Here is a 21,121-nt window from a genome sequence, read left to right as displayed (position 1 = left end):
GCAAATCCAGGTCGCGACTTGCGATCGCTCACACGAGTCTCCTGATAATACGAACATTTGGGGTAGCACTGGAATGAATTGGGGTAAAAATAGTACTGCGAAATTTTGGACTTCCAGCAAAGAGCAACCGGCTTGCTTGTGAGTAATGACCCTTCCATATCGAGGATATTCTACAGCATCTCAACATCTGTTACCCTCTTCATACGAGAATCCATCACGCCTCAAAGCCCCTGGCGACTTTCGGGGCAGCCCAGGACTTCCAGGTGGCGAAGTTGGCGTTCTTCGCCTTTGTCAGATCGAACGTTACCAGCCCCTGCGACGTGTGCTTCGAGACTGCGCTACCAGCATTCGTTTTTTGAGTGGGAGCAGTAGCGCTAAAGGCAAATCCAATGCTCGCCGTTGTATCCGATGACTTGAAAGTTGTCCCATCGGTCTGAATGCAGTTCGAACATAAGAAGGTGTATGTCCAGTGTGTAGAGTTAACATAAGTTCCATTGGCAATCGGAGTCTGGGTAAACGTTCCGGTCGCGACCGCAGGAGATCCATATTGGCTTTATTCCGTCAGTCAATTGTTCTTTCCTACAAACATTGGAGCCTTCGTATGTCCACTTACGCTGTCTTTCGGAAGCTGGACAAGACAGCTTGGGCATTCGGCCACGACAAGACCAAAAGCTTATTTCTCATCTGTCCTCCTAGGCTAGCACCACTCCATCCGGTTCCCTTGCCTCCAATCGTCCCGATAAAGTCAGACCCAGTCGCATTCTCGGGCAGAGCAAGGCCGAAGAAATAGTTGGAGGTCACGTAGGCGTTGAAGGTGATACCTGATTTGGCATCTGTATAGGGAGCTGCAGTCTGTGCAGTTGCAAGCAGAGGAAGAGAAAGGGAGAGAAGGCTGCTCAGCTTCATTGTGCCTGATCTTTCTGACGATCTCTGAAGATGGAACTATAAGATATCGATAGGTGCGCTCAAGATTCTGAGGATGCAATGGCTGAGACAGACTTCCAGAGCGGATGTGTTAACCCAGTTTTCTCATTCTCTGCCGCCTTTATAGAACCCAGAAAGCATCACATTCGGCACTGTACCGGGGATTCAAACACACCAACTGCCGCAAAATCGCTATGCTATTCGTTCATCCGCTTCCTCAACTCGATCGAAACTCCCACTCTCCCATGTCCTCCAAGCCCATTCCCTGCTCTCTCCAGTTCATCCCGTCACTCCAAAACCCAACATCCAGATTACACCCCTCACTGGAACTCTCAATTCCACCATCAGCCACCAATGTAAAGCCTGCTATACTCACTGTGATGTTCGACGGTGATATTGGCGTTTAAATGGGGTCATCTACAATACGGGTCTCGTTATTGGTCAATCGCATGGGATGCGCAGGGGCAAATCTGGGATGGCTCCCCGAGCCAAGGTTTTTGCGAATTGGGGAGAAGATTGCTCCTGTGCTCTGCCGTGAACTTTGGAGATTGGGGGAAGGTGGCGGATACCGGGTGCAGATTGCGGGTGGAATGGGGGATTCGGAGTACAGTTGAATATTTGCTGCACAGTAAGAAGACAATTGAACCATCTCATACTGTTGGATTGCCACTTTTCGACTTATTTTATAGAGTGACAAAAGCCAGATGTAAGCATCTGCTTGCGTTGGCCTCAAAATATGACGTTCAACACTGCCGATCACCACTCATTCCCCATCGTTTCAGACTCAAATTTGGAGATATTGCACTTTAGCCTGCAGATCAATTTGGTGGTAAGTTCGTGGACCAATGAGCGCAAATTTCTAGTCCTTCGCTTCGAATCAGCTTCAGATGAATAATTTCGGAATCAACCTCGATAGCATGTTTTTTCTGTTAATGCTCCGGCTTAAAGTGTCCGTGAGGTTGTATATATTCTTTCGTCACTGTGAGATGCCGTCAGCAGAAACAATGTCCTGTATGGATGAAGTAGATCTAGGAAAACATTAAGGGCGCGGAAATAATGCAGTATATTTCTATTCATGTACCTTTTGTATCGATCCTACTTAAGTATGTGTTGCTGAACTGTTTAGTCTATCTGATGTATACAGGAAAATGAACGAGAACCAGAACTCCTCATAATGAATGTGCCATTGCCTTCGAACCCTCTAAAATGAAACCCTTTATAACGGAAATATGATATGGATGATCTTGAACGATGCGATACTAGATGCGGAGGGAGCGCGATGTCGTCAACGTATCAAGAGGAACTCATGCAGCTTGTTCAGAGGTGGCACTGCTACAATCCGAGTCTGCCGATTTCCTGCGTACGGAGCCATTCTTTTCGCAAGTACTCGCGAGTGACCTTGTCGATCTCCTCTGCAAGGGACTGAGGCATGGGCTCACGAGTTGGCGTGGACTTCTTCTTCGCCTTCGTCTTTCGCGATGCAGGAGCTGTGGCTGCATATTTGGAGTCGGCTAGGCCGCCCTTGCCCCGGGGTAAGTCGTTCGAGGCTGGGCGGCTATCTTTGTGGGCCTTCTTGGTTTTGGCTTCCGAGGTATGTCGTAGTGGACCGCTCTTCGATCTCGGCGGAGGCTGAACATGGGTTGACTCAGTCGAATATTTTGAAGTGGTAGAATCTCGACGGGATACTGTCATTCTCCTCTGGCTGACGTCTGTGGCGACAGTTGACCCAAGTTGTTTTGAAGAAGACTTCGTGGCCATTCCATCTTTGCGAGAACCCTGATGAGACAGGGGACCATGAGTATCAGATGACGAACAAGAACTGATTGGGTATTCGGAGTCGCTATCAATGGGAGATGGCGTATTGCCTGGAGACGTTGAAGACGGGCTGGGCGGGGGCGCTACAGGTTCCAAATCAATGAGGTTGACTACCTTTTCCGTTCTGTCGTGTTCATGTTTCGGTACTTGCGATTTCGACGCATTCTGACCTGCACCATTATCTGTCTTTTCGTTCTCTCGTTTTTTGGTGACAGTAACGTTGATCTCCTTCATCTGACGGTCTAGTATATGTTTGAAAAGAGGGTGTCGAACAGGAGCAGCGGGTGCTTGGCCAGGACGCTCTCCTTTGCTCTCATGGAGGCGTCGTTGCATCCAGGGCTGCTGAAGTCGAACAGCAGTCTTCTCCTTCCACCATAGAGGAAGTCTAGTGAACCCGAGTTCACGAAGTTTGTTCATGCTGGGCATATCATGTTTGAATTTGCATCCCTCAGCAGTGTAAGCGCATTCGCCGGTTCGTATCCAGTAAGTGCAGTATTCCTTCTTCGAAGGGTCAGGCTCGACACCTGAGGGGGGTAGCGATCGTGGGATAGGTGCCGAGCGATGGGTATCCTTAGGATATATAGGGCCCTGACTATCGATGGGAGACTGGATTACTGGTAAGCATTTGAAGGTACAAGGAGGTTCTTTACTTACCAGTGATCTACTCACGTGTGCAGGGGTCACTTCCACATGCTTCTGAGGATCGCGCTCTGATGCCTCAGTCCTGACAAGATGATCTGGAGCTAGACACTTCGGTGTTGATGACTGGGCGGATCCAACACTGTGCATATGGAGCAGAGAAGCGGGCTCAGAGGTTTCGGCGACAAATTCCAATTTCTGTTTGGATATTTGTTGGTGGCTAAGTTGTCGTGGAACACCCAGAAGCTCGCAGGGCAGTCGATCGGCGGGAATGAGTGGGACCATGACAGCGCCTTTTCGAACGATATAGTAACGGACTCCGTCTGCAAGCTCATCTTGCTGACTTGCTGAAGCCGTTGTCGCCGCTGGATTTGCCATGCTTAGATTGTTCATTGAGTTACCTTGAATCTTGTGAAAGGGGTGAAAACGTTATAGAGATGTACAGGGTAGGATAGTGTGTGATTATGATGATGAAAAGGTCGGTACACCACTTTATATTGGGTAACGGCAGCATAGGCCATGCTTAATCAATGTTGGTCACACATTACAGAAACAAATGGTAGAACAATTGACAAATGTAGACCCACAGCCCTTTGAACACTGGGATTGTTTGCCTTGGCTGTGAATGAGCATGCATTGTAAAAAGAAAAAACAGATCAATGAGCATGCGTGAGATGACGGGGAGCATAGACCGCCTAATTGCTTTTGGCCTAATACACCTCTGGGTCACTAAGAAGAGGTAGAACACGTCGTGTGTCTTTCGTTTGACAGTCACGGACCAGCGCAGCTGGAACGGGACCATACAGAGTGGCCGAAATGAGGAAATCGCCAAACTCCGCTTCTATTGGATCAAGCGATGATCTTTGTACCACCGAATTATGCAAACATCCCTCACCAGCGACAAAGCCAGGACCCTGACGCGCAGTATTGGGCTCACTGTGGTCCACGGGACGCCTATGTCTTGAGCAACGCTCACTGTACCTACAATGCGCATGTTTGCATTCGTCGCAAATTCAGAGAAAGCTGCGGCATGCAATGCGGACGACAAAAATGACGATGGCTCCTGTACGTAGTTTCTTGTGATTGCAGTATTAGAGTTAAAAGAGATGTCTGAAACAATGCCGTAGCGGCTTCGTGCATGATTTTAGTGCACGAGATAGCTCAAAGTGACGGTTGGAAAACGATATTCTGCAGCAGCAGCAACACCTTGCACTTGCACTGCACCAATCTAGGATGTTAGTCCCAATTGGTATCGCCACCCGTGCTTGGAAGCTGATGTGAACTTGTTGACGCAAGTCCTTCCACGAGTTACAATTGTTTACTTGAATCTACTCGTATCTGCGAGGCTGCTCTCGCACTAACCAAAGTATCCTCTCTAGCCTTTGGTGGTGTGAAAGTTTGGTTCGATGATCCGGACGGAGCACCACCCCGACGATCCATGTGCAGATTACTTCGCGCAGTGGAGGTGCCGACGGCAGATGTGAAGCCACCTCACAGGGGCTGTTAAGGCTGTCAAGAGTCAAGACAGCTGGGTTGGTAGCTATTGATAAACTTTGTCCATGTCGCAGAAATCCTGAGCTAGTCCGATAGTCGGGAATCTAGCCGTCCATGATCGCCTCCCCAGAGTCTGGCCTAAATGCACCAATCGATGGACCGTTAGTTCGGCGTAATTAGTTAGGAACCGAGCGACGAATCAACCGCGGCGCGGGCCATGCATGATTCATGGAAAGGGATGTGAGAGAGGGATTGCCGGTGTTGATAGCATGCAAATCATGAGGAACATGGTGCTATTCCCGGATAGCAGACATGAAGGTAAAACTCTAGACACGACTAGCCAAACCATAACTTGCCTCCGTGGAGCTGGGATAGGTACAAATCTAGGCCGTGTCCTCCTATAATGCCTTCTATATTACACTCAAGTTCTGGCCGTCCTCCGTGATGTGCGATCAGAGCAACGAGCTGATGAGCCTAGGCAGTGGGAACGAATGACTTTGTCAGGAGCAATCAGGGAACGACTATGGATGATAGAAGGAATGAAGTGCTCGCGGTAGCAATTCTGTTCTTCCTATTGACATGGCTCACCGTAGGCTTGAGAGTCTACGTACGAGCAGTGATGCGCAAGTCATGGGGTGGCGATGATTGGTGGATGACGGTTACTCTGGTTCGTTCGATGTATCCTATTCCCCCGACAGCGTTAACCATTTGAATTTAGGCCTTCTTCACAGTGTATGTCGTCTTTCAGATAGTAGCAGCAATATACGGAACAGGAAGACACAGATGGGATTTGGATGATAGCGACACTAGAACAGCACTTCTGGTAGGCCGCCATTCGCCCAGCAACGATTACAAGCATGATCATACTGATGTGCCGCAGTTCTGGTATCTTTGTGAATTGCTCTATGTGGTGAGCAATTGTTGTTTGAAGATTGCGCTCGGCATTTTCTATCTTCGAGTAGCTATCAGGCCTTGGCACATATGGTGCATTCGAATACTGATGTTTGGAACTGTTCTCTTCGGTCTTTGCTATCTATTCCTTGCCATGTTCCAGTGCATCCCAGGTCAGTGTTCCTGTCCGTATTGGTGCGCCTCTACTCACGACTGCAGTCTCTGAATTCTGGAACAACCACCCCGCTTCAGGCAAATGTATCCCAAAGGGCCCAACTTTGGGCATCACGTATGCACTTGGGGCGTTGAATGCGTTTGCAGATTGGGGATTCGGCATTCTGCCATTCTTCATCGTCTGGGGGCTGAAGATGAAGACCAAGACCAAAGCGCTGGTTGCTGGCCTCTTGGCTTTCGCAGCGATTGGCAGTACAGCAACGATTGTGAGAATGCAATATATACATACTCTTAATGACGGGGAGGATTTTCTGTGGGCTACAACCGATGTAGCGATATGGTCAACGGTTGAGCCTGGCATTGGCATCACTGCGGGCTCCATTGCCACATTGCGGCCTCTTCTTCAGAACATCATGTTCCACTGCGGACTGGCTTCAAGCCCAACTTCAGCGCATATAAGACACTATGATCGCCCATCACGGCCTTCGCGCAGTGGACCGAAGCATCGTGGATATCGTCGAGAGATTGGGCTTTCGGATTTGGTACCGAGCAAAGAAGGAAGCACTTCAACGACTATATCAGGGCCTCCAATACTAGAGAAGCCAGAGATGAAGAAGAAGAATAGTGAGGATAGCATGAGAGGCACACCCGTGGAGACGCGCGAGGGTGTTGGCGACATTCGAGTCGATCTGAGTGTACTAGTAGAGCTCGACGAGGAGCCTCCCCGATTGTTCCTAAGGGACAGTTTCCGGCATAGTTTCGTGCGAGGCAGCATATTGTCGGGGTTTAATCGAGGCAAATGATGAATGAACTGATGATTTGTTGATGAATTTCCACATTTTGACAGATGAGGCGCAGTGGGGAACCCGTGATCGCCACATCACGATACTCAACTTCGTTAACATTCGCATTGCTTCTATGCGCGTGACCGTTTGGTATAGTGCTGTGCATATATTCTTCTCTCGGTCTCTCTTCTCGTTGCTTGGTAAATCAATCCTCAACATTATTTTTTGTTTTTCGTACTCGCTTCCCATCACTTCAATTGCTCCGCTCGCTAGATCCGCTTATAAACTTCGCCGGCGCGCTACAAGTCCTACCAACTTTGCGACAAACGACGACAACGACATACCTACCAACACAAAGGGCCATGCCGACCTCTCGGTCAACGCAAGACGGCAGTGGCAAACCGCCATTGCCGTCTTTCACATTTCCGCTTCCGCCTCCAGATGATGGCCTGGGAAAACTTCTGGACGACGATGTTGGCATCTACAGTGACGTGACAATGCCTCCCGAGCCCATTCAAGACAACAACTTGGCACAGGAGCCAACGCTACCGTCTGATGCTTCCAAAATTCACTGGGATTCAGAAAATTCAACAGAGACGAATTTTCAACTCGTGGAAACCATTGGCACTCCGTTACGGCGCACATTATCCGCAGATGATGCGCTCACCCAACATGCTTCGCTCGTCGAGGCATTGAACGCATTGGATTTACATAATCAAGCCACGATGCGCCCTTCACGATCACTCTCCCAATCCGGCCCTGTGACCGGGACTGTTCAATGGCTCAAAGAGACGGATGTACCGAAGATTCCTCTGCACGATTTGCCAGGACCCAGTAAACCAGCCATCGTTCCAGGTGGGCAGACACAACCTTCACCACCCATACAGGCCGACATATCAAGAGCCTCCCAACCAGAAACTCAGGACACGGACCGACCTCCGCCATCGCCATCATCATCATCGGCCGCCATCCTCCAACACGCACAATCCCTCACGCCCGTCCCACGCTTCCACTTCCTCCTCCACCACACGGAACGACTCTGCCAACTCCACACCCACGCCACGATCCCCTCCAACATCTTCAACCGAGAGTCCCTCCCGCCATCCCAATCCCCGCCGGACCTGACACCAACACGCTTTGCGAGCAGTCTCTCTGCCGCGCAGGACGCATCCCACACCGCCCAGCCCGCCGGACCCGCATACGACGACCTCAGGGTATTCAGTGCACTCTGGCAGACCACCATCGCGCTCCTCGACAACATCCTGTCAGCTCATGCGGTGTTGTCCCTGGAGGCTTTCGGCTGGGGCGTCTACGGTCTGTCATCCGGGCTCATCGAAACGGACGCCCTGGTGCTAAACCACAAGGCAAGGCTGCATACGGCTTTGAGCAGCTTGCCGTATCTGACTGGGCGGAAGAGGGCCCGGAAAGATGACAGCGGAGTTATGGTGGGGTACCTCAAGGACTCCATGGTTGTGAGGCTGTCGGAGGATGGGAGGGTTCACAGTCTGACGAGCGCGAGGAGGAGCGTGCATGTTTGTGCGTGGTTGCTCGTGCAGGGGATGCGGAAAGAGGGCTGGGATGGCGTGAGATGGGGCCATGGAGTGAGGGTGTGTGAGGGGTGGATGAAGCTGCTCGGGTGGGAGGACGAAAAGCCGGACGATCCGTTTATGCGGGATGATGGGATTGAGGAAGAGCCCAGGCAAGAGATTGAGACTAGTCCCGAACGTGCTCGCAGTCACAGACGATCATTTAGCTTGATGTGAGAGAGAAAGTCTACAGGCAAGTCGATATATACACACGAGAATAGCGTGCATGATTGCATAGCGGGAAGAAATTGCAAACACTCAAGGATGCAAGAGTATACCAAGATTAGATACCAAGGGTTGCATAACGACTGCGATTCCATATTTTCCTTTTTAGATTACCATGGCGGAAGGTATATAGACTGGGCCAGGCGTTCGTCTGATATCTCTAATATTACGACAACTTTCCCTTCTTGTCCCTCAATAATGTCTCTCTTTTGACTCAATGCTTTCCAACCTTGCCAGCACCCCTGAAGAACAACAACACTACGACCAAAGCCATCACACCTATACTAGCATTAAACCAACTAGCACCCCTCAACCCAAGCTTAAGAGCCTCGTCTCCCGGCTCAGAACCAAATCCATCACCGACCTCCTGCACAGAAACCCCCCTCTCCTTCGCAATGATAGCCGTTTGAATCGCCGTCGTGATAGCTAAACCAATGGCACGTCCGACCTGTCCAACAGCGTTGATCAAAGCCCCACCGAGCGCCTGGTCCTCCGCGGGCAAAGTCTTCGCGACGAACAGCGTCAGGATGGGGAAGAGCGTATCTGCGCCGCTGATACTGAGGACTAGGGCCGGAAATGCCCAGGCCCAATAGGTAGTGTCGGTAGGAATGGGAATAGCGAAGAGGATGGAGGAAAGTGAGATTGCGATCGTGCCGAATGTCAAGATGAAGTCGCCGCGAACGCGCGCGAGCAGATGGGCACAGATGAAAGCTACAGTGACACCTGTGATGCCGTTGGGGATGAAACGGAGGGTTGTTTGGATGATGGAGAGTCCTTGGTAAGATTGAAACCTACATTGATAAGTCAAAACTTGAGGAGGGCAAAAGGTGCAGATGATGGGGCAAGTGCAATCTTACCAATATGTTGCAGTAATAAGAAAATTGTTGAACGATGCGAAGAATAGAAGCATAATAATATTGGCCGCTGAAAATGGAATGTTCTTGAAGATGGAGACCTTCATCAGAGGAGGCCGGTGGCCTCGTTTCTCCAGCCAGTGGCACCAAACGACGAATGCTGCAAGGATGACAAAGGATACCGCGATGAGAGTAGGGACCCACGGGGTCGACCATCCGACGACGTTACCTTCGGTCAGAGCGAACAGAAGGATGAGGATTGACGTTGTGACGAGCGTTCCACCAACCCAGTCAACATTGTGTCGCATGCTGATGGGCTCTTCCTGGAGTGGCGGAAGTGGAATCACGAAGTAACCCGCGACTGTGATAAGTGCACCTAGAATGGCGAAGATCCAGAATACCCAGCGCCAGTCAAGGTAGGCTGCTACCACACCTCCCTATGAAGTTGTTGTTAGTTACTGGATGTGGGAATGTGAGAGTAGATAGAACTACGTACAATGACATTTCCTAGAGCTCCTCCTAGAGGTGCACCACCGCCTAGACATATGGTCAGTTCTGATATTTATGATCTTTGGGTTTTCGAAAGAATCCTTACCATAACAAGAGAATGCATAGTTCTTCGCTTTTCCGGGCTTGAACGTCGTTCCTAGAATGCCCAAGGCCGTTGGCACCATCGCTGCAGCACCCAGGCCTTGCAGTCCTCTGAAGGCATCGAACCCGATCTCATTAGGCATAAAAGGAACAATTATCGATGTCACGGTGATCCAAACAGATCCCCAAAGGAAGATCAATCTTTTGCCGTAGACATCTGCTAGGCGGCCCCATAATAGCTGCGAAAAGCTGGTCAGAGAGGAGATCGAGGGGGGCACAAGAAAATCGACATACTAGGAAACAACCAAAAGTGAGATTGTAAGCGCTGACTATCCATTGTTGTCTACTCTCTGGAATATTAAGATGATGGCCGATGGTAGGTAGGATAATGACGGATGCTTGCACACCCAGGGTCTATGATGTACCATGGTTAGCACACGGATGCTATAATACAGGGGCAATCAGTACTCAATGAAATAATTCTTGAACTCACGTTAAGAATCGCAGCTAATGTTACTGTAATAACCAAGGCGATACAGCGCGCTTTAGAAAAGGGCAATCCGCTGTCGTCTTCCCTGAGAATTTCATCATCCGCTACGGCATTGACTTCCAAATCTTTCTCATCCTTCTGACTGAGAGGGTGCTGCGATTGAACAAGTTCGGCTTCATTCTGCAGCGCAGAGTGTCTGCTCTCTTGTTGCGCCAACATCCTCAACTCTCCACCCTTCTCGTTCGACCCGGCCATGGTGTCGAGACTTGAGAAGTTATTGAGTGACTGTAACAAATTTGGCCGAAGAAAAACATCGGATATTCGGGGGGTGGAAACGGATCGCCTAAGTCTTTATCCTACGGCATTTCGGCTGCAGTCATTTGCTCTACGCGGGGCAATGCTACCCCGGAAAAGGATCCTCTCTCTGCGCAACCAAGCAGATAATTGGTAAGCGGAAGGAAGCCGACAAATGGGACAATGTGTTAGCGGGTTGGCCCTTGTTCGCCATCCTTGGTAGACATGGCGTGGGATCGTTTTGAAGGGCTGATGTGGGTCTTCGTATGGAAATGGGGAAGGGTTTTCCGCCACTCCTAACGCAGGATATTTCCATTTCCATGCCAATGTTGGCTACTCGTCCCTCAATCATACGTATCGATCACATTTTGCATTTCACCACAACGAAAACGTGTATCCTGACTATGTCGCTTTTATTCACTTTGTACAATTACTGAAGCTTAAAGAATCGGACAGAAGTCCACCTGTAACGCCTACCCTTTAACAAACATAGCACTAATATTACAAAATCTAGTCGTGACATTGCTTTGGTTCTGATAACCCTGAGACCCTAATGCTCATCCAACTCTGCCTGACAGAATGAACCATCTCATTATTGTGGAGGTAATTTAATATCGCCTCTGATTTTTGTTGTTGTAGTCGCGGTTTGAGTTCGAGCGATGGTTATCGTTACGATTCCCACGATTTCCATTCTGATAACCCTGATTACCTCCTGGGGGAGGGTAATTGCGTGGATCATGGCCCAAGATTTCGTTGGCTGGCCGATAATAGTTGCTGTCGCGTAAGGAGCCGTTCGAGGGAGGAGCATGACGCGGTGGAGGGGGACCGGGGGGTTGCTGAAACCAATTCGGGCGCTGTTGGCCATGGTACTGCGCTGCACTGCCGCCATGAGGAACGAAGTTAGGAGGAGGCGGAGGAGGGCCTTGTCCATTCCAACCCGGAATCAGACCTGGTGGTGGTGGGAAAGGGGGAAATGGGGGAGGGGGTCCCTGGCCCCCGTAACCACCACGGCCATTGTCGAAACCACCTCTTCCACCATATCCGCCACGATTGTCATACCCACCTCTTCCTTGAAAACCACCTCTTCCATTATCATATCCACCGCGACCCCCGCCACGATAACCTCCACGACCTCGGCCGCCTCTACCACCGTTTGCGTTGCGGTGGCGAATGAAAGATTTCTCATCTTCCGTAAGAGCTGGTGTTGGCATATTGACACCCTTCAGCAGCACCGATTTGTGGGCGTTCTTGGCCTTGAGCTTGGGCATCTCATAGTAGACCCTATATTTTGTAAGCACATGCACGCTTGGGGACGATAATTCAACATACCTTATAGACCCGTCCTGGAGGGAGTCGTATTCGCTGTCGTCAGTATCGAATGGAGGTACCAACTGACTGTCAATGACGAAAACATCATGTGGCTCAACGTGTCCGTGAAGTTTCGCACTGTATTCTGGATCAATCTCCAGTTTCTGCTTGTTTAGGCGATAAAACTCGTTCTCGACGATCCCGAAGAGCTCGTTCTGTTGGGAGAACATGAGGGTTTCCCGGCCCATTTCATTCCGCTTATGTTCATCACTAGAAAGTTCGGGATACTTCTCGTTCATGGCACTGAGGAGACGCTTTTCATCGATGAAAGGCAGAAGAGCTACGCCTTGCCAAGCGAATTTCTTACCGTTCAGATCAAGAGGGAAATCTTCGGGATAGAAATCTATGATAGGACTGTTCGGATCGGACATAAGAATGCGGAACGGCTCTGGAATGGCATGGTTCGAAGCAGTTGGAAGTACACCCATGAGTTGTTCGTAGGGCTTGAATGGTTTACCCTTGCTGAAATCGCGAGGATCCAAATCTTCGATGCCAACAAAATCGGCAGCGAACGGCGCATAGTGGTAGGGGAAGTACCATGTCCAGGAGGGACAGCCTTGCATGTAGTATGACAAGACCCAGCATAAGCCTTTGGCATATTCACGGGCAACCTTATGGCGGAACTCAATGTCGTCAGGGGCCACATGGAACTTCTGCTCGTAGTATCGCTCCTCATAACCGGGCTCCCAGAGTTTAATCGTATCCTCGGGAGTATCGTTTTGCTTGGGAGTTGGGGCGTCCTGCACTACTGGCGTGTTCCTTCCAGGGGTTCCATTGTCAGAGTCTTCTATCGCATCGGCTTTGCGCTTCCCCAATGAGGTGGATTCCTCAGCCTCGGGCAACGATTCTGCGGACTGCGCGCCGTCACTGGGTGCACCAGCTTTAGCCTTCATCAACTCTTTCAATTTGGAGGCTGCTGATTTGTTGTCCTGGTTTCTGTTTGACAACATGTCATTATGAACGCTGCGGACAGCATTTGATTGCGCGTCCTCTGGCGAGAAGAAAGGCACACCAGCATTGAGATAAGTATTCGTGTCTTCCTTGACGCGCTTGAAAGGAGGACCATTGTGCCCGCCGCCGCGGCCACCCCTACCACCACTTCGCTGGGCTTCCCTTTGCGCGCGCTTTGCATCCTGGCGATCGGAGTGCTCTTTACGCTTCCGGAAGATTTCGGCTTCTCGGTTACCGAGTTGTTGCAGGATCTGTTGAACGCGTACCATGTCTGGAAAGCCGTCTTTCGTCACGTAGTCAGTCATGGAAGGGACCAGGTCTCGCCATATGCTGAGGAGCGTGTCAATGCCCTGATCTCGAATCTCAAGACTGGGGAGATGAGGCAAAAAGTCGTTACCAACGAAGAAACACATGAAAACCCAATCATCGAGTGCGCGCTCGAGATCGTATGGAAACTTCCGTTGAGGGCTTTCCATCTCTATAGCAAGATATTCGCGGAGGACATTCACGTGCAGCCAAATGAATGGTTTGGGGGGGTGTTCAGTCTCTTTCCATTCTGCTGCTGCTTCCTCCTCTGAGAGTTTGACACCATTGTCTGGATGGGTGCATTGTGATATTAAGTGCCCTTTACGGCCACAGCGCGCACAGCTCTTATCTTTTCCAGAATCGAAAAATACGTCCTCACGCAAGACGCGAAAGTGCGGTTCATGCGTGGCAAGCCCAAGCATGATAAGGTCGGCATCCAAACCGTAGATGACGTGGCGAGTGTTGGGATCGTGGGTTGGCATAGCACGCTGGGATCGAACAAAGTTCATGATCTTATGTTCACCTTCACCAGGAACGGAGGCATCGGATATGATGACCTTCAAGTTCGCCCAGGCTGGATCAGTGGTAAACTTGTAAGCGCACCAATATTGAAGACTTTCCGCAAGGAGAAACATGAAAGGTGTGCCTGGTGTAATGGCATTGGAGTCCCAAGTCTTCTCTACAACCTGCTCAAGGGAGGTGATATCCTCTCCACGGCTGGCCTTTTGCGCATTGAGCATCTTGAGAAATTCAGCCTTTTCCTCATCCTTCTCTTTTGCCTCCTTGGCAGAACGGAAACGGCGTGAACGCTGTTGATTCATCTTTGCGCGAGGTGCAACACCATCAACGGCAAGATAGAGAATTTTACGTGGGCGGACCATGCCAACTACACGGTCAGTGTATTCAAAAACAGCCAGCATCATGTCTGTTTCTGTCTTCGGCGCGGGCCTGTCCTCTGGGTGGGAGCAAGGGTGAACAATGCCGTTCATATCAAGGTACAAGTTATCAAATTCCTCTCCGTTCGGATTCGGTTTCGTGCGATCGACCGGGATTTTCTGGCCATCTATTTCCTTCGCTCGCTCCTCGATGACGCTGGACACGATCTTGGGGTATTTCTGGCTAAGCCAGCGGAACATGGCAGGAACACCCATGATGGCGGTGGTAGCTCAACGGCCTTTGTGGATGAATTGACTAGTGACACGCGTCTGAGCGGAGTTGCGACTGAAAGGTGAGTGTGACTAGGAGAAACTTGGAGGGCGTAAGCAAACGGGCTCTGTCTAACTTGGTTGAAATCTTGTTAAATACTACACTAGATAACAGCCGTAGAGCGCACAGTATATACAGGCGACTGCAACTCCTAGGTAAGAGCGCGAATGCAATACGATACAGCAACTTGCTGCTTGGTGGGAAGGGAATTACAGTTTTGGTAGAGCTGCGTGAATAGGCGAGATATACCTTGAGATGATGATGTTGATGAAGAATATGGCAATAAATGACGGTGAGAGCGCCTCTGTTTTGGCCAGTCCGGCGCAGTTCCCTCGAAAATGGGAGTGCGCAGATCGAAGCGACGTCTCGGGATGAAAGTTGGTTGAAGGCGTCGAGGGGATGGAGAATCACCTTCGAACTCTTTGAGAAAGTCTGGGGAGTAGCCGCGCTAGTGACGCAGGTCGCTTCGGCCAAATGTTGATCCGCCAGATGCCGGAATGCCCGCTCCGAAGCGTCTGCCTGCTCCGGAATGCCTGCTCCATATCACGAGCTAAAGTATCTACTGTGTATGGATCCTATTCTACGTGTACCTTGGGAGCTGGCAGCTCGGAAATCCGCATATATATACACCATTTCTCCACGTTGCTTCAGAATCCAGGACATCCCCAAGTCTCTACAGTCGCTGACCTACCAATGCTTCCATAGCATACTGCATAATACTTCTCCATCATCACGGCACTCCCCTTCAGACTCGAACCATTTTAATGCTCGCCATGTGTCCCTGATCGAATCACACATCACAATTGCACACCTCCGTCGGAATGTTGCGCATGCTCGAATCGCAGGCTCCGGCCAAACAAACGGCGACAGACACAATCAGCACCCTTAGTAGCCGGCTGGCAAGTGCCACCCTACTTGAAGACCGCCGTGCTGCAATATTGGGGCTACGTAGCTTCGCCAAAGAATATCCCGCATCTGTTGCATCTGGTGCTCTCCGTGGCCTGATAGCTTGTCTCACCAAGGATGCCGAAGATGTCGATACTATCAAAGTTGTGTTAGAGACGCTTATAATGCTCTTCAATCCGAATGAACACAGCGTGAGTAGTTTCTGGAAAAGAGAACATGGTAACTATCAATTGACACCTTGACAGCCAGAAGCTTCGGATGAGATAGCGTTGTGGCTAGCGGACGAATTCACTCAGGTATATCTTCTTAGCAAGTGTCTCTCGCCTGTGCTGAGCTTATACAGCGACAAGATAATATCACTATCCTCCTCGACCTACTCGAAACTCCAGATTTCTTTTCCCGCTTATATTCCCTCCAATTGATACAAGCTATCTACAATGCAAGGCCGGATAGGACACAAGAGTGTATTCTTACAGCTCCACTTGGGACACCACGGCTTGTCGCGACCCTGGACGACCCCCGGGATGCCGTTCACAACGCGGGTCTCGTTCTGCTCAATGATCTGTCGCAGTCTTCCTCCGAACTTCAAAAACTCTTCGTTTTTGAAAGTGCGTTTGAGAGGGTTTTCAATTTGATTGAAGCTGATGGGTCCTTAACGCAAGGCGGAATTATCGTTCAGGATTGCCTGTCCCTTCTAGCCAATTTGGTCCGGTTCAATGCATCAAACCAAACGAATTTTCGGGAGACGGGGGGCGTGATTAAGTTTGCATCGCTGTTGCCGGGGGGCAAGAATTCCAAGAAGGTTCGAAAAAATGAGGAAGAGGATGATTGGGTCAGTCCTCAAAGTGATAAGAACATCTGGGGGCTTTTGGCTATCATGCGCATGTTCCTTGTCAAAGGCAGCACAAGCACCAAAGCAAACCAAACAGCTTTTCATAAGCACGGCCTTCTTCAACAGGTCCTCAATCTAGCTTTCGATCACTCTACGGCGATGCCGATTAAGGTAGAGGCAATCAACACCTGTGCGGACATCATTAGGGGCAATCCCGCTATCCAACAAGACTTCGCCGAACTAATGGTACAACCCATTGTCAAGCCAACGGCAAATGGTGCAACAACGCCGAATGGAGCAGGAACTGTCCATGTGATTGAGGCGTTGCTTGATCTAGCCCTTAGCCCAGCACCAAGTGAGCTGTTCGATGCTCGATTCTCTGCTTGCGAATGTATCAAAGCCTACTTCCACAATTTCATGCAAGCTCGCGTACACTTCCTCAAACGAGCTGTCGATGGGCACATGTCTGGAGAGGATGAGACCGCCAATACCCTGTCTACGCTCCTTGCTGGCTCCAGTAGTTCACAGACTATTGATCCCTATCGAGTTTGGTTCGCAGCTACACTGGTATTCCATCTCATCTTCGAAGATCGAGATGCAAAGGACTTCCTAATGCAGGTTGCCGAGGGTGATGCCGAAAACGGTGAAGAAGTAGTTACGTGCATCCAGAACGTGACTGGTAATCTTATAGCGAGTCTGCAATTGGGTGAGGACGAGCGAATATCAATAGCGTATCTCATGCTCCTGTCGATATGGCTCTTCGAAGACGCTGCTGCCGTTAATGACTTCTTGGGCGAAGCCAGCAGCCTCCAGAGTCTAGTGCAGGTCGCTCTGAAGCCCGGAAATGACCATATCGTCATAAAGGGGTTGTGCGCAGTTCTTCTCGGCATCATCTACGAATTTTCAACCAAAGATTCACCAGTGCCGCGGCGAGATTTACAGCCTATTTTGACACATAGCTTAGGACGTGAGAAGTATCTCGATACCATTTCGCAACTACGTCAACACCCCTTGGTTCGAGACTTCGAGGTTCTTTCTCGGGAAGGCCCATCGACTGGGTCGTCTCCGGACGTTTTCTTCGACGCTACTTTCGTGGATTTCCTAAAGGACAATTTCAGTCGGTTATCGCGAGCCGTCGACCGAGATCCAAATATTGAGCAACATCAATCCCATGATGGCATCGACCGAGATATAGTAGATTCGCTTCGTGGTCAGCTAGACGAAAAGAACCAAACTATTGAGAAGATTCAATCGGATCTCTTAACCATGGAACAGAAGCTCAACCAGGAACAGGCCGATCATCGAAGGACACAAGAATCGTCTGTTACGCAGTTGAACACTATAAAACGAATCAACGATGACTTGCACCGAAACCATGAAACGGATGTCAGGAAACTTGAACGTGAGCAAAAGCAAGCCATGCTAGATATGGAGAACAAGCACAATCTCCAGGTGAACAAACTCAACAACCAGATTCAGCAGGCGGCTAAAGAAGCTACTTTGTCATTGTCGAAGGCACGACAGGAGCATGACGAAAAGCTGCATGAGTTCAACAGGGCCCGAGTAGATTTGGAAAGACAATTGGAAGCAGCGAATGCCTCAAAACAAGAATCACTCCAGACTATCCGTACGCTTGAGGAAATTCAAAAGAAGTCCAGAGACGAAATCTCGACGATAAAAGAGACGATCAAGAGCCTCAAAGGAAATCTCGAAGCGAGCGAAAAGCAGATTGCCCTATCGAAAGAAAATTCTAAGTCCCTTGAAGTCTCACATGAAAAGGAGAAGGCTCAGTTGAAGGCACAGATCAAGTCTTTGGAAACCTCGAACGAGAAGCTCAAAGCGGAGATCCAAGAACTAAAGGCAAAGATACAAGATCAGACGTGGAAAGTAAAGGATGCCGAAGACAAACTCAAAAAGGCAGATGTCAAGGTTAAAGAGAAAGAAGAAGCGAGAGCAGCAGCACAGACTGAGTTGGACGACCTGTTCGTGGTTCTCGGCGATCTTGAGGAGAAGAGGACAAAAGATAAGGTAGGCACATTGGACATAACATGCATTGATCTACGATTAACAAGTAATAGAAACGTCTTAAGGAACTTGGCGAGGAAGTTTCCGACCTGGATGATGATGACGAGGACGAGGACGATGATGACGATGACGAGGATGAGGATGATGACGATGAAGAGGATGAAGCGGAAGATGAAGAGGAGGAGGAAGAAGAAGAAGGAGGAGGAGGAGGAGGAGAAGGAGAAAAGAAAGACGACGGTGATTCCAAAAAGTCAAAAGAGAAGCCCAAGTCAAAAAAGTAGCCAGAGATAACCGAATGCATCACCATTTTGTGACCACAACATCTCTTGCAAACTACATGTGCTCAAATCCACGTACGAATCGTAGATTCCCGCGATCGCAACTCCATACACAACATAGCATGTAACTTCACTACCAGCTATCGCGAGTAAATGAGGTGAGATAGAACGCTCTTGGTCTGATGCAGTTCGGTATTTTCACACCACTTGCAAATAATTGATAACTAGAGTAACCAAGGCATACAATGTCGCACATTATGGTAGTCTATGTAAACTCAACGACTGATAAAACAGACAAAGTTCGGACCAAAGTCTGATCATTCCTCATATCTTCGGTTGCATTCGCCGCCACCCTCGTTCCGATCGTTTGTGTGCAGCAACAACGGCGCGTTTCCGCGAGGCAGGTATTACTGTCGGCGGCCGCAGGTGCTTTACCATGCATTCGTTATCCTTGAGACTCGCCATGTCTCCCGTGCCATAGGCCAGAACCAGTACTTTCAAACACGCCCCGTGGCCCAATAGTTGCTGGAACAGCATTAAAAACGATATCATCCAGTCCTGATTCGCCTTATTGATTCGAAAGAGATCGTGCGCCTCAATGATGATGAAGCATTTTCCCAGCCGGCTTAAGAATCTCTGAAGGAGATTCAACCACTCCGTTTCGCTGTGATTTGCAAGGTACTGGCTGATATTGAGTTCATCTGGATGTTTATTGATCAGAGAAGGGTCCAGTCGCAAGATTTCCGAGATCAATTCTTTGATGACGCTAGTAACAGTTCCGGTGGCCTCCTCGGTCACCCCTCTCATGGACGAAAGTCTCCAGATCACCGGTTGATCCTTCGATTGCAAGAGCGTAATGACATCGCCAGCCAGCTCTCTTGCCCTTGATTCAGCTCTTGTACCAACTCTCACCACAAAAAACGAAGATCTAGGAGCCGAAAACCAGTCTTGAAGGCTACGAAGAATTTCCGTCGAGTCGATGTGCGGTGTCCTGCTGGCACGTGCTCTCTGAGTAATCGATTGCAGAAGAGGTAAAGCACCCCGGGAAGACGATTGAGTGTCCAAGGCCTGAAGAATCTGAGAGAACTGTATGTCTCGTATTCGTGGTGTCATGTCTTGGATGTTGCCGTCGATCCGCTCGGTGATCGTTTTGTTAGCTAGAGAGGTATCAGTGTTTAGTTATTCGTCACTTGTTCCTTCAGCGTCAGAACCACTCACTTGTGGCTACTAAAAGCGTGCTGTTAACCACCTCCTCCATCTTGCACTGGGCATATCTGGTCTTTGTAATCTCCTCTTGCATCAAAGCTAATTTTACTTCCCTTTTCCTCATCTCAGCTAGGACAAGGTTGATTGTGATATTAATGTCTCGGGTTTCAGCTCGACTTGCAGCATTTGCAATATCTTCTACAGTCTCAGCGCATAGTTTGATCTGCTCTACCGTATCTTTGTACTCCAATTCATACGGTTCAAAAATTGCGGATACAGCACGGCCCACCGAACTTCGGTTGTACCATCTCATAGCCTTTTGGAAAAACAGCATGATATGAGCGTATAGTTGCGCTATCGCTTCCTTGATTGCATCGGTCTGATACAATTCCGCCGTCAGTCTGGTTTGACGAAGTGCATCCCCGATACATGCAAGAGCTTTAGTGAATTCTGCTAAAAGCTGCGAATGATTCAAAATACTCTGGATATGGTGAGTGAGCTTTCAGTATCTCTCAATGATAAGTTGTTTAGGCTCGTTGACTTACCATAAAGATGAATTTGATTGCTCCCCAGGCTAGTGCAACATATTCAGGATGATGCTGCGCTATCACATCCAACACCTGCCCATAGTACATAAGTCGAGCAGAGAATTTCCCCAGCCATCGAAATACCCCACGCCTGGACTGTGATTCGCTATCATATTGACGTTTAGTCTTCTCGATGAACGAAAACACATCCTCCATTCGAGCAGCTGGATCAAAGACAAGACTTCCGCCCTTTTGGTCTCTTTGTAGTTCATCCACGAAAGCTCGACGAGCCTGTTCGTATGCCTCTTTGGCAATGTCTCTAGTAGAATTAACGAAATGCAAGTTTGCAGGCCTCGGTGATATTGAGTTACTTCATTTCTACATCTGGGGCATAATTTGATCGAAGCATCAAACGATATTCGGTAAGCCCTGCATCATCTTCGGTACTTTGCATGACTCGATATGGTTATTAAGGGATTTGTTTCATTAGGTTGAGATGTTGAGACTGTTTGTCAGTGGTTTTCAACTTCAGCTTTGCAGTAGGGATAGCAATGCACTTAGATAGTTGATAACTCTGTGGGTCATCATAACTTTACCAGAAGTTAAGGAGGCTCAGCAACTATTCACCCCTGTGTACGAGTTTCCAATGGAGGGTGGTACGAGGCTGAGTGATTTCACCGGTGAGTTGACGTGGCACGCGCTTCGAAACCCAATAACGAGAATGCGGTTCCCACAACCCCTGTACTTGGTGACA

At 49.4% G+C, this 21,121-nt stretch overlaps 7 protein-coding genes across 7 annotated transcripts; 3 read left to right on the top strand and 4 right to left on the bottom strand.

The window, feature by feature from the left end:
* Positions 1-214: 214 nt before the first annotated feature.
* Positions 215-906, bottom strand: BU24DRAFT_403996 (iron reductase domain protein; the record flags this gene model as incomplete). The annotated part of the gene is made up of 2 exons (XM_033525613.1): positions 215-551; positions 614-906. 2 exons carry the CDS (start codon positions 904-906, stop codon positions 215-217), a joined length of 630 nt encoding a protein of 209 aa, XP_033389273.1.
* A 1,219-nt stretch (positions 907-2,125) lies between these two features.
* BU24DRAFT_469682 (uncharacterized protein) lies at positions 2,126-3,756 on the bottom strand (the record flags this gene model as incomplete). Its single annotated transcript, XM_033532625.1, has 2 exons — positions 2,126-3,345; positions 3,394-3,756. The coding sequence occupies 2 exons, from the start codon at positions 3,754-3,756 to the stop codon at positions 2,257-2,259; spliced, it is 1,452 nt and encodes a 483-aa protein (XP_033389272.1). The 3' UTR covers positions 2,126-2,256.
* Positions 3,757-5,395: 1,639 nt separating this feature from the next.
* Positions 5,396-6,930, top strand: BU24DRAFT_487450 (uncharacterized protein; the record flags this gene model as incomplete). The annotated part of the gene is made up of 4 exons (XM_033533454.1): positions 5,396-5,539; positions 5,591-5,695; positions 5,753-5,936; positions 5,983-6,930. 4 exons carry the CDS (start codon positions 5,396-5,398, stop codon positions 6,738-6,740), a joined length of 1,191 nt encoding a protein of 396 aa, XP_033389271.1. The 3' UTR covers positions 6,741-6,930.
* A 29-nt stretch (positions 6,931-6,959) lies between these two features.
* On the top strand, positions 6,960-8,730 carry BU24DRAFT_446054 (uncharacterized protein). Its single transcript, XM_033530741.1, has one exon. The coding sequence runs from the start codon at positions 7,085-7,087 to the stop codon at positions 8,483-8,485; it is 1,401 nt and encodes a 466-aa protein (XP_033389270.1). The 5' UTR covers positions 6,960-7,084; the 3' UTR covers positions 8,486-8,730.
* BU24DRAFT_11261 (drug resistance protein) lies at positions 8,617-11,137 on the bottom strand. Its single transcript, XM_033520813.1, has 6 exons — positions 10,472-11,137; positions 10,273-10,392; positions 9,983-10,217; positions 9,884-9,924; positions 9,391-9,824; positions 8,617-9,324 (listed from the first exon to the last, which is right to left on the bottom strand). The coding sequence occupies exons 1-6, from the start codon at positions 10,721-10,723 to the stop codon at positions 8,748-8,750; spliced, it is 1,659 nt and encodes a 552-aa protein (XP_033389269.1). The 5' UTR covers positions 10,724-11,137; the 3' UTR covers positions 8,617-8,747.
* A 4,277-nt stretch (positions 11,138-15,414) lies between these two features.
* On the top strand, positions 15,415-18,637 carry BU24DRAFT_337758 (uncharacterized protein; the record flags this gene model as incomplete). Its single annotated transcript, XM_033523104.1, has 4 exons — positions 15,415-15,690; positions 15,843-18,095; positions 18,141-18,359; positions 18,410-18,637. 4 exons carry the CDS (start codon positions 15,415-15,417, stop codon positions 18,635-18,637), a joined length of 2,976 nt encoding a protein of 991 aa, XP_033389268.1.
* A 59-nt stretch (positions 18,638-18,696) lies between these two features.
* Positions 18,697-20,877, bottom strand: BU24DRAFT_416589 (uncharacterized protein). The gene is made up of 3 exons (XM_033526497.1): positions 20,386-20,877; positions 19,853-20,321; positions 18,697-19,791 (listed from the first exon to the last, which is right to left on the bottom strand). Exons 1-3 carry the CDS (start codon positions 20,581-20,583, stop codon positions 18,959-18,961), a joined length of 1,500 nt encoding a protein of 499 aa, XP_033389267.1. The 5' UTR covers positions 20,584-20,877; the 3' UTR covers positions 18,697-18,958.
* Positions 20,878-21,121: the final 244 nt, after the last annotated feature.

Source organism: Aaosphaeria arxii (assembly GCF_010015735.1).
Source record: "Aaosphaeria arxii CBS 175.79 unplaced genomic scaffold BU24scaffold_1, whole genome shotgun sequence".
NCBI lineage: Eukaryota > Fungi > Ascomycota > Dothideomycetes > Pleosporales > Aaosphaeria > Aaosphaeria arxii.
Note: the sequence above shows the minus strand (reverse complement) of the source record. Positions and strands in the feature narration are given on the sequence as shown.

Bases quoted from the DNA above. Each gene is read 5' to 3' on its own strand.
- BU24DRAFT_416589 (XM_033526497.1), bottom strand. From the start codon at position 20,583: ATGGAGGATGTGTTTTCGTTCATCGAGAAGACTAAACGTCAATATGAT. The intron at 20,322-20,385 runs GTAAGTCAACGA...CACCATATCCAG, and splicing joins CAATCAAATTCATCTTTATG to AGTATTTTGAATCATTCGCA. The intron at 19,792-19,852 runs GTGAGTGGTTCT...ATACCTCTCTAG, and splicing joins CACGCTTTTAGTAGCCACAA to CTAACAAAACGATCACCGAG.
- BU24DRAFT_11261 (XM_033520813.1), bottom strand. From the start codon at position 10,723: ATGGCCGGGTCGAACGAGAAGGGTGGAGAGTTGAGGATGTTGGCGCAA. The intron at 10,393-10,471 runs GTGAGTTCAAGA...GGTACATCATAG, and splicing joins CATTAGCTGCGATTCTTAAC to ACCCTGGGTGTGCAAGCATC. The intron at 9,925-9,982 runs GTAAGGATTCTT...CCATATGTCTAG, and splicing joins CTATGCATTCTCTTGTTATG to GCGGTGGTGCACCTCTAGGA.
- BU24DRAFT_446054 (XM_033530741.1), top strand. From the start codon at position 7,085: ATGCCGACCTCTCGGTCAACGCAAGACGGCAGTGGCAAACCGCCATTG.